This window comes from Cinclus cinclus, chromosome 2 (assembly GCF_963662255.1).
Source record: "Cinclus cinclus chromosome 2, bCinCin1.1, whole genome shotgun sequence".
Lineage (NCBI taxonomy): Eukaryota > Metazoa > Chordata > Aves > Passeriformes > Cinclidae > Cinclus > Cinclus cinclus.
The window spans coordinates 78,731,936-78,744,478 of NC_085047.1; the positions used below are offsets into that span (position 1 = coordinate 78,731,936).

At 37.7% G+C, this 12,543-nt stretch overlaps 1 protein-coding gene across 1 annotated transcript in view; it reads left to right on the plus strand.

Moving 5' to 3' along the window:
* Window positions 1-12,543, plus strand: part of UBAC2 (UBA domain containing 2) — an 85,617-nt gene that overhangs the window by 59,678 nt on the left and 13,396 nt on the right. Inside the window, exon 7 of the mRNA XM_062487817.1 lies at window positions 6,187-6,432. Within this exon, the coding sequence (XP_062343801.1) occupies window positions 6,187-6,432 (246 nt within the window). The remainder of the gene's footprint in view (window positions 1-6,186; window positions 6,433-12,543) is intronic.

Sequence of the window (12,543 nt, forward strand, 5' to 3'; positions counted from 1 at the left end):
TTTTTTCCCCACCCCTTTAAAATCTCTTGGATTGCCACTTTACATTTTTCCTTGCTATACGCTTGTAGGATTGAAATTTGGGAGGTGTGTCAAGGCTCAGTCATAGCTAGAGCTCACCTGCTTAAAGAAGTAAGATGAGGTTGGTGACCAGCAGAAGATGTATCCCACGAAAACATGAAGTTCCCTCCAATTTCTAGAATAATGTTGTCATCAGACACATCACATGCCATGGGTTTTTCTGAATCCAGCCTCCCCACTCAGGCAGGACCACCCAAAGCAGCTTGCTCCAGGACCATGTTCTGATGGCTTTTGAGTATCTCCAAGGATGGAGACTCTACCACCTTCCTGGGCAACCTGTGCTAGTCTTCAATCAGCCTCACAGTGAAAAAGTGTTTCCTGATACTGTGAGGGAGCTTCCAACGTTTCATTTTGTGCCCATTGCCTCTCCTGTCACTGGGAATCACTGAGAAAAGCCTGATTTCATTCTCTTCATTTCCCTTCAGGCATTTCTTTACTTTGATAAAATCCCCTGGGCCTTCTCCAAGTCAAACAGTCCCACTTTTTTCAGCTTGTCCTCATGTGAAAGATGTTTCCAGTCCTTTGATCATCTTTGTGGCCTTGCAGTGGACTTCCTCCAGCAAGTCCATGTCTCCTGTGCCAGGGAGTGCAGAACTGAACTAAGTACTACAGCTGCAACCTCAGCAGTGCATAGCCTGTGAAGTCGTAGCCTGTAATAGGAAATGGAAAGGCAATAGAGGAATGAAGATTAGAAAATTAAAAAGAAACGTTGTCTGTCTGTCTCTTAACTTCAGGACAGGTGCAGATATCCACATGTACATCAACCCATGTGCTGAATCCTGCCCAAAATTAACATTAAGTATTTGTGTGTGGACAATGCTCAGTATTAAGCTGAGTGATTGTAAGTGACTTGATCAGAGATGAGTCTCACTATGTTCTACTGACTTTATTGATTTATTGACCCTGTGGTGAGAGCTTTGACACCTTGCCCACATCAAGATGTGAACACATGACAGCTGACTAAGCTACCAGCACTTATTCCTGCATCAGTTAATGCATCTGAGAAAAAAAGGAGTTGGTTCATCTGGAATACAGGGAATGTTGGTTTGGAAGTGAGATTGTAATTGTCTGGGGAGGAGGGAAATGCAGATATTTCCAACTCTGGAAGAAGGAGAAAGTAGTGAGAAAAGACAGGAAAAGGTAATAACCTGTCATAAGGTACTTTAATATCTGTGGCTTCTGTAGAAAAATGGATATTGTTTTTCAGTTTGTATTTCACTTCTGAATTTCTGTCTAGGATCTGAGAAAGTTTCTGTATCCAAAATGTGGTCTATTTGGTCATCTATACCAACTGGTTCATTAGGAATTAGATTGTTCTGTCAACATATGCTTTTTTGGCTACCAGTGTTACCCTTTTTCAGAGAGGGAATCCATCAGAGTAATTCAGCTGTGTGTGTACTTTGGAGACTTCTGCCAAAGGATGAGTTACATTCTAAGAGTGCCCATTTCTCTCTGTGACACCAGCTTTAAACAATCAGCTCTTAAGAAGGTTTTTAAATTAGATATCTGTGTTGGGTCAGATTAATCAAATCCTGATCTTCTAATTAAAGAGATTTTGTTAACAACATGGTAATCATCACCTACAAAATGCTGGCAGAGAACTAAGGGAGCCTATGCTTAGGACACAAGTACAGGTTACAAATGGCAGTACTGTGCTGAAATGGCATTACAGTTATGCTTGCATGTACACAATGTTTTTGAACTGGTAATGATTCCTTCTGACCAGAAAAGCACTGATGAAGTCTGAAGAAAACAGTTTCAAGGTATCTGTAAAATTTATGAGCCAAATCAACTGGAAACAAAATACTGAAGAGAAATATTTTATTATCACTATAATCTTATTTTTCTCTCAAGGTAACTCTTGCAAAAGCCTGTTTATAGTATTTGCAATAATTTCCAGAAAGGAAACCCAAACAGAATACTCTGTTAGAATTGTAAAAGAAGTTGAAAATACCTATGTACTGGGTTTATTTGTTGGGTAGTTTTGTTTCTTGGGTGGTTTTCACACAATCCCTCTTGGTTTGATAAATGATTTCTCTAACAAAGATAAATACAGAATCCTGACACGGACTTCAAACCATGTTTTGATTCTAGTTGTTTAGAATTCAGAACATGCTGAGGATTAGGCAGATAAAACAGGTATAAAAATGTCACTTCACCTTAAGAAAACTATTTCCTCTTAATTTGTTGGTATCTGAAAATAGTCAGGTCTTGAGTACACATGATGAATGTATTTACATTTTTCAGAACAGAATAATTGGGTATTTGATGTCAAGTTCTGTTAGTTAAAATAATTTTCAACATCATTTTCTACACCAGTCTCTGTACTGTTTTTCTGTTTGATTTCCTTTTTTTGGTGTTAATCAAATACAGTGAATTTAAACATTTAAATTTGAAATACTACTCTGGCTACTTGTGGAGCATATGTGTTTCTGCAATGTAAAATAGTGGAGAGCTTCCATATTTGGTTTACCTAATGTATGGAGAAATTACATCTACTTCCTTTTTCTTAGAATTGTACAACTTTGGAAGGACATAAGGGAAGGGGAAGTTAGGCTTTATACAGGGGCAGGAGGAGGTTAGGAAATTTCATGTGAAGAACCAGTAGTAAGCCACAGCATTATGATACTGAAAATATATAAGCATACTTTTATTCTGCAGTGTGCCAGAGAGTTTCCAGCATCCTCCATTTTCTCTTCTTAGCAGCTGTGCCACATAGAATATGGTGGATGATGCTGTGACTAACAGAAATTAAGATGCATCTTATATTGCCAGCCACAAATTCTCCATTTTAACAGTGTCAACATAACCACAACGTCTTTTTGTGGTGACTTTTGGAGGCTAAAATACAGTGGAGGCTCCTCTGTTTGGGGGAAGTAGCCCCTTAATCTGATGTACTGTGCTGAAGTTAGACTATAACCAGTTCATCTTACCTTCATTGAATAAACAATGTTGCTTTGTGTTCTTAAACACCAGAAATTCACTCAATGTCAGTAATAAAAACAGCGTAAAAAGTTGCTTTATATTTTGTCAAAGCTTATGTTTTTTAAAAATTACATCTATCGAGTTCTGCATATGAACCAACTATAGAGGAAGTCCTTTGGAAATACTTGACATTAAGATGAGAGTATGACACGGAGCCAGACTGAATCACAAGACCTTTTTTACTACAAATGTCTCCATTCTGGGTTTATTGGAAATATGGAAAAAGCTATCTCATCCTCACTAGTTGAAACTTATTGAAAATTTGTTATAACTGAGCACAGCGTTTTAAAGTTTCTTATACTTCTGTATTATAGCTTTTCATTTTAGCATGTCCATAAACTTTAAGCCTTATAAAGCCTTTTCTTCTGATTAAGTGCCCTGGAATGACTTGGTCTCTACAACTACCTAAAAGGAGATTGTGATGAGGTGAGGGTCAGTCTCTTTTTCCAAGTAAGGTAAATGGAAATGTCCTGTATGTTGTGTCAGGGGAGGTTTAGATAGAATATTAGGAAAAATTGCTCACCAAAAGGTTCGTCAAGCACTGGAGCAGGCTGCCCAGGGCAGAAAGAGGTTGAGTCACCATCTCTATAGGTGTTTAAAAGACATGTAGATGTGGCACTTAAGGACATGGTGGACTTGGCAGTACAGGGTTAACAATTGGACTTGATGATCTTAAAGGTATTTTCCAACCTAAATGATTTTATGCCCAGCCATCTCTGCTAAGAAAAATGCAATACTTTTACTGATGCAGTTTTGGTGCTTGCAGTATGCCTTGCTGTCTGAGAAAAACAAGTTCCAAAGTACTGACACCAAAGATGGGCTGCTGTTGTTATTGCTCTGTTTTCTATTTGATTTGAGAAATAATGATTTTGTTTGTGGTTAATATGTTTAGACACGTGTCAAGATTTGTCATACATTCAGGGAGATATAGATTTTCCTATCACCATGTGCTTTGCTTTGTTTTTGTGACTTTTTGAACCTGTTCAAGATTTTTGAAAACATTAGACCTTTTCAAAGGTGGTAAGAAAGAGCAGAGATCAGTATCTAGGAGGGACATTTGAAAGAAGGGAAAGAATGTTGGTGTGATGTTGAACAAAGTATTTTGAGTGGGACTTCTTTCTCTGCTTAGTTAACCACCTGTACAATCAGGTGTGCAGAATCCCTGGAATGAAAGAGGGGTCCTGGCTCTATAGCCTAATGATACTACCTGTACCTACACCTAACAAGGTGGGAGAAAGGAAGATAATTTGTAGGCTCTGGTGCTGCTTGTGCATTTTGCATTGAAGAAAACATCAGATTAAATGTGTATGCAATATTTGCAGTCTGGTTCAGTAATTCTCGCTCCCCAAAAACTGCTTTCTCAGTTACTGTGCAATCTAGGTTTTCTTGAGTGAGGGGCCTATCTACCTAGCTCCTTCAGGACCAGGGTGTTAGCTTCTTGCTAGGGACCTTCTTGCTAGGCAGACATCTCAAGTAGTACATACCAAAAACAGGGGGATTGCAGAAGTGATACAAATTTTCTTCCTCTTATTCTTTGGTGATTATAGTGATATCTTAGTTTCCAGTTGATGTGCACAGGTTTAAGTCATGAGTTACAGTCATCTGGAACAGTTTCACTAGAGCTGAGGAAAGACCTTCTAAGGTCATGCAAAAGCTTCTGTTACAGTGCCCTGTCCATTTAAGACCTTCCTTTGAATACAGAAAATTTTTATTAAAGGCAGCCTTCACTCTCATGTGATTATGGCCTTTATAGCATTTACCTCCTTTCTCACAGCACGACTGAAAGACTGAAGAGGTTAATAGTGGTTTAAAACTATTCTTTCTCATTTTAGAATTCCAGCCCGTGCTTGGTGTTATATCCAGCCCTGAGTCATAAAATGAAAGTAGAATAAAATAAAATCATTGTTTCCAAAAGCAGAATGTGTTTTTGCTAGAAGTCTCACTACCTCTTTGGATATTTAACAAAAACCTTGTTAATAATCTGAAAAATCTCCCCTCCTAAATAATGTTGCTTTTTCCTCTATTGTCTCCCTTGGTATACTCATCAATGCTTTAGTGTCTTTGTACAAAAGTCAGTGAGATACAAGTAGCCCCAGATAAATAAATACTTCAGATGCATAGTATCTACATTGCATTTAGCATAATTTCATTTCTGAGGTATGTTTAGAGATTTTTTTAGGTTCAGGTCTCTTCCTGTTCATTTCACTGTGCTGTGACAGCATCATTCTTGTAGCATAACAGACAATAAAGAGTCGCAAATGCTGAAATGTGGCATAAAGCAGAATGCAGATGGGACTGCTTTGGGTTCAAGTGCTGTGGCTTCACAATGGCATTCAAAATAATGGCTGAGTGATGACTGTAAATCCATTTATGTGTCATATGAATTTCTCTGTCCTGTGGAGTATGAAATTAAATAATGCCCCAAAGCAAGCATGAACACAGAGAATGTGTTTTTTTCTTATGGGTAGGAGAAGGACCTAAAAAACCCTGGCTTTTTCAGTATCATCATTTTTAATTAATTGGTTTTTAAATTTTTTTCCCCCTCCTGTAAGATAGATGAGCTTCTTTTGGAATGATTGTGTATATGAGTGTGCATGGTCTTAGATTTAACTTCAGTTCCACTGGTTTGCTTTTATTTTTACTAGAAGGAGAGACTTAGGTGGTGGGGACAGAAGCCTTAAAGGGGTTTGGGCTTTTTTGAAGGAGTGTTTAGAGTGCTTCAGCATCCTCAAGAGCAGTCTTAATCTTCTCAGGTCAATATGCAGCATACCCTCACCAGCTCTTTTACTAGAAATTAAAATTTTATTTTGATTTTGACCAGTTTTAGAAAGGGTCACTTGGCTTGGGCTCAAATTCTGAAACAAACAAAAAACTCCAATCAACTTTGAGTCACAGGCAATGCACCACACAGATTTAAAAAACCAATAATTTGTAGCTGTAGGGAAGTAAAGAAATCCCCTGTTCATTCTCTGATTCTTGACTGAGAACTGTGAGTACATACAGTAAAAGTGCTTTAAAAACCAGAACGACCAACCGTTACCTGCAGCCAAATTCAAAGCAAATGTGGTATATTTAAGTTTTTTGGTTTTCAGGGTTTTGTTAACATTTCGTTTTTGATTCTAGATTTCTGGGATTTGCTACAATAGCAGTATCTTAAAAGTTCATCGAATTCTTTGTGTACCCAGATGGGTAGCAAAGATATTTTCTTGGACTCTTGAACCAGTCTTCTCATCTGTGGAACCAACAAATGAAGTTCGAGTGGGAATGGGAGCAACAGTTGACATCCAGAGGCAGCAGAGAATGGAGTTACTGGATCGTCAAATCATGATGTCTCAGGTTGCCCAAATGAGGCAGCAAAGACAGCAGCAGGTATTGCTATACATTCTTTAAGGATTCTATTGTTATAAGAAATACACTTTTTTGGTTCATAGGTCTTGCATTGTTTCTTAAAAGTAATGTATTTTTAATTTTTTCTCCATCAGTCTTTCATACACTGTTGTACTGCTGATAGTCATTTAAGTGGTTTATATAGCTTTATATGTTAAAACTGCTTCACAGGATGTGAGTAGAATGGCAGACAATCTTGTGGGGATGTCAGTACTCCTGGCATTCTGTCACAAAAAATGAGGCTGAAAGGTAAAGTGATTGCTTCCTGGTGGTCTTTAATGAAAGCAGTTGTTAAAGCTAAAGTTAGGAAGTCAAAATGCTTCTCACCCTTCTGAGTATCTGTCTGGTTAGTAGCCTTTTCAGAGAGGTTGAAAATTTTCTATGTAATTCCTTTGTTTGTAGGTGTATAGGTTGCATCTTAAGGGCAGAAATTAAATTCTCTTACCTTACAGAGGTAAACCACTAGTGACTTTCTGTTTGCCATGTTTAATCCTCTTGGTTTATTTCCTTATTGAAAAGAATTGCAGGGTCTTTTTATTTTCTCTGTTTTATACAAACCAACAAATCCAGATATTCTCAAACTTTGTGTTGTGGGGCAACAAAACAAGGCAGGTGGTGTCTCAATTCTGTATCTTAGATGTGTTCACTGTTTTCACTTGAGTTTTCTTTGCCAGAAACACAGCTCTGTACTGATACATGACTTCTGTTTGTGTTTGGGGTAGGGTAGTGCAAACTGTTATAGCTGTGTTACCCTTAATGCAGTCCCAGAAATAGAGGTGTGATGACATAAAGCTTTGGTCTGCAACTGAATCTTTGTTTCTACTCCCTGATAACATCGTTCTGTTTTTCTTCTTTCCTTAACATTTCAATAAGATGAAATTATTCCTCATGCAGAGACTTCTAATCTATTTTTCTCTATTCTTATTAAAATGCTAATCCTTTTTAACATAAGAACTGAACTAGAAATTATTCAATTCTTGAATGTTGCCATTGTAATAGAAAACAAATTGAAACTGTATGTTGAACTACAAGCATCTGGGAAGTGTGCTGCCAGGTTTCTTCAGATGTGAGAAAGAAGCCATTTCCAGTTATGAAGGACAGTCTTTCTAATATATCTTTAATTACAAAAAGTGGTAAATAAGTTCCGAATGGTAAATGATAAAAGAACTGTTGATAACATTTTCTTCTCATCTTGTCCTTTCCCTAGGCTATGAACAATGAAAGTAGAAAAATGTCTTTTCATGTTTGACTTCAAATAGAATTCTTTAAAAAGGTGGAGGGGTTTGACTAAAATGCAGGAACACTGTTTGAACATCAGTAAGATGCCTCCCTTTACAAGTTGCTGAAACACTTTCAAGTTACCTTCATGTTTAGCCTTTAACTTGAGCACTGCATTTATTTAACTGGTAGTGCTAATCTGTGAAACCAGTGATCAGAAGGCAAAAGGATCAATGTATGAATGTTTCATAGAGGCTCTTCAGAAAAGGCGTGTCATGAAAGCTTTTGACCCACCTGGTGTTTTTTAATGACTCACTCACAGAATTTACTGGTCAGCAGCTAAATCGGAAAAAGCATCACTCACAAATGTTGCTTTGTAGTGGTTAAAATGAAAAACAGACTATTTTCAATCTCAAAATAATATTTGAAAAGTTGAAAACCATTTCCTGGGTTGCTGTGCTTGGGCGATTCTTTTGCCTTTAGAAATTTGGCAAGGTGCAATTTGAAGACAGTGGAGTGGAACAGATCATGCTAGAGATGAAAAGAATTTAGATGATAATTTTACCTGTGGGAGTGAAGCTATAAAGAATGCAGATCAGTTTCTTAGATAGTTTTTTTGTGAAATGGAAAATAATAGAAGTTGTAAGTACATGTCAGCCATCAGATAGGGCTTTGAATTATATTCTGGGGAAATGTGGTGTGGATTTCTAAAGTCCCAATATGCTGTCTGTAGGTAGTGTGCCATAGGTGAGATAAATTAACATTTTCTCTCACACTTTCCGCTTTGCTTGGTGAGAGAAGTGAACTTTAACTTTCTTCTCTATGCCATAATACAACAAGTTTGTTCAGCTGCTCCTTGAGAAGGTGCTCTGCTCATTCCTCCCACTCCTTTAGACTTCAATTCATCTGTTTGAGAAATGAGACCATACTGTTTCCCTGGATGTTGGTAGAATTATGGAAGGAGAAGATCAGTGCTTTTAATGGGGCTCCACTGTCTGGGCAGTGTTGGCAGACTCTCATAAGGGAGGCCCCTCTCTTAAATAGATGGTTTTCATAGTAAGTTTATTCTTTGAGTCTTTACAAGAAGAACGTGAGCCTGATAAGTTATGCAAACCAACATATAAAAGTTAAAATTAAAAAAAAAAAATTAAAAAGGGAGGGGGGGGAAGAAACTGGGGGAAAAACCTTTCTCAGAAGTTGTTTCTAGTGTACCTCTATGATACTGAGATGTAAATAACTTTATCTTTTTTTTTTTTTTCCCCCGCTGTTCACTAAGCCCTTTTATCCAAAGCAGAATTCACTTTGAATGCTTTCTACTAAAGAAAAAGCAAGGAACAATCACCCCAGAATTTCTTTGTTGGCAATTCTTTGTGCTTTACCTTTCCCAGTCTTTTTCTAGCTGAAATCTTCTGGTCTGGAGGAACCTGAAGCATGGAACTGAGTGTGTGAGTGCTGGGTTGTCAAATACCCATGGCTTCAATGAGTAGATTGAGTGTATGGTAAAACTCGAAAATAAACCCACCAGGTTCATTACTTGATGTACCTCAATTTAGTTCTTAAATATTCGGTGGGCACTGTGTCTGAAACTGTCATGTTGATAGTTTCTCAGGGAGTGTGGTTAAATAGTGGCTGGTTTTGTATTGGTTTCTAGTTGCTATGGATATCTTAAACACATGCTAGTGTTCATCTAGAAAACTTTCTAGACCTTACTGTGTTCTTTATATTTCCTCCTGTGGATATTGCTGAGAAATTACCATCCTGTCCCAAATGAATTGCTTAGCATCACCTACATTCACCTTTAAAGGCAGTAGAATAAAATGTGTGCCATATATATTCATTCCTTAAAAATACCCCATTTTGTTACTGCTGTTAAAACTTTGCTTTCTTAGTTCTTTTCTTTCACATTCTTTTGTCTGTCCTATTTTGTAAATAGTTGTCCTGTTTTCCTTTTTTTCCCATTATCTGATGTTCTCTCCCCCTTCATATCACTGTCACGTTTTCATTCCCCACTGTGCCATTTTCCTCCCACATTTCTGCCACATCTTTACCGTCATCTCTCTTGTTTCCCATCTTTTGTATTTGCTTCTATATAAAATGCTTCTTCACTTTCAGGGAAGTTCTCTCCCATCATGTCTGACCACCAGTAATCATTTGCTATTTTATCCTTTCAATACTGTAGTATTGATAAAAATTTTGGTCTTCCTCTCCTGCTGTTTCTATTTCTAGATCTCTTTTATTTCTCAGCATTTTTATAAAGTTTATCTTTCTGTAACCCAAATAAAACCCTGGTGGGAAAAGGGAAGCAACTGCTGCATCTGTGCACCAGTGTGGGTATCAGGGAGTCAACTTTCACTTCCCACTTGAATCGTGGAGGGAGGCTGGCAGAGAGCCAAATTGCTAATAGATAGGGAAGATTCCGTGCCTAGGTGGTATTGGCTGCTCTGATGTCACTACAGACTGTTATGTGGGAGGTGGTGGAAGGTTGCATAAAGGTAGGAAGCACCTTTTGTTGGCATTAAACACAACTTCTTGGTGCACTCCTCTCTGTGCCCATTCAGGATGGGTGGTGTATCAACCTCAGTCCCTTAATCTTGAAAAATGGGTTCTGTATCTGCAGAGCATTTTTGCTGAGCATGTTAAAGACATTGTATTGCCTTCTTCTTGGCTTCTCTTAAGTGTCTTGGATCAGGGAAGAGCTTTACCACATTGCTCCAGACTGTAACAAGCCTACAGCCATATATGAAAATCTTAATTTCACTACCTCTCCTTCTACCCTATTGGCCACTTCAAGTTTATGTTGTCTTTTCCCTCCTGTCTTTTTGTTCTTCTCTTCCAACTGCCATTAATTTTCACTGAGGCCAGGCTCTCCTTAGATTCATACCACATGGTATCTCATATGTGTATCTCATCTTCATCGTGTATGAGATTCTGCTGCTTGCAAAAAACACAGTTGTATATAACAAAGGGACTTCCTCTAATTGTTCATTCATTAGATACCTTTCTCCTGGGACACAGGAGAGATGTTCTTGTGAGTAGGCACACTGAGTGTCTTTATTGTTATGGGGAGCCTCATATCCTGAGCAATTTGCAAGTTTCATATTCTGTCAACTAAGTACTGTGACACCAGACTGGTAATTTATCTTCTGGTTATATCTAAGCAATAAACTCCTGACCTTGGGAAAAAAAATAGATTAATGGAGCAAAGATTTTCCTGGCTCAAGAATTCTTCCTCAGGAATGTTATCCTCATTCATGATGGTAGAAAATAAAACCCCCAGTGAATATATTCCTAGACAGTCCAGTTCTGCTTTTTCCAGATGAAGAACTAGACCCAGGCATATTTTTTGAGCTCTTCTACTGGTACTGAGGTGGCACTTCAATGAAGTCTTATTGAATAACTTCACAAGTTTGAGTACCAATAAGAAGTCCTTCAAACAACTATTTTGAACCATGAAGACCTTCTGCAACCTTTATACATTGCCAAGTCCACAAAACTCCTTGCTCTCACAGCCAGAACTTTGAATGGAATCAGCTTTTCAGTTTTGTTCCACAAATGTAGGTATCATTGTCAGGAAGGAAACTAACTGCTTTACCTGAATAAAGGGGTGAGACTTTCAGCCAAGTGTCACACAAAGTCTTTTCTCTAATTAGGTTTCTGTTACAATCAGTCTGTGTTACTAAGGCTTCTTTGGGTTTTTGTGACCTATTTGAATAGAAACTGCCTTTAGCAACAATTCCATAAACTCTAGAGATAGTGGTATGTAGGGTACCAATAGGATTAAAAAGCTTTTGTGCCTAGATTCATGGGATATGCATGCACAGGATTTGACATCATATTTTTAAAGAATTGTGTTAACCAGTGAGCGATTTACAGATTCAGCCTATGAATGAAGCTTGTATGCTGCCATAGTAATCACTGTGGCTAAATTTAGAGTCAGAATTTCATCACTCTTCCCTTCCTCTGCATGCCAGTGTACATGTGTGGACACATTTTGGAATAACAGACAGCTTCAATTTTTGTAGAGAAAACAGTATCTTTTCCTTCAGACCTGTGTGTCTTGAACTCATCGTTTGCTTTTTTTTGTGCTCTTCTGGCATTTTCAAGCCTTAGTTATTCTCTGTAATTGTTTAATATTACTTTCTTTGTGTTGAAAATAAACTTGGATTTATGTCAAGAGTTTATTGGATGTAAAAACTGCATATGCTGCTGGCATGCCTGAACTCTGTTTTTTAACTGTTTCATTTCAATAATGTATTTGCAGCAACTGATAACCCACTGCTGTTTAGACATTGTGGATTATTTTGCTGCATAGCTTCTTTTAAGGATTCTAGGTGTGAAATTTAAAATGTTGGATTTCCAGACTCCTGATCCAGGTAATGAACAATTTATGACTATTTCCTCTACAGACTACCACAGAAACTTCAGATTTCTGTCTTTTTTATGGAAGTTGGAAATTCCACAAGCTGACAGAAACTAGAGCCAACAAACACTAGTACAATTAGAAAAAGCTGAGTGTGTCTCATAAACAGCCAGCTGTCACAATCACAAGATTGACTTTCTCTATCTCCTGCTCATTGGTAGCACCCTGCTCATATATTGAATAATCATTTTTTCTCTTGGAATGGAATTACGAAATTCTCTTTTGTTTTGACTCGGCTTTTGAGCTATAGCCTTTGAATTTGGTTTAATATTTGTAATCATCTTCCCTAGAGAAGCAGTGCTTGGACTGCTTTCTAAAGCTAAACACTGTTTTATTTCAAAGCAAATAAATTGTTTGGGAAATAGAGTATTTTTATTCTCCTGTGTGATTGGTCTGTATCCCCTTACTCTGGCAATTTAACCAGAGGAATTTCTTATAAAAAAAACTTATGACGT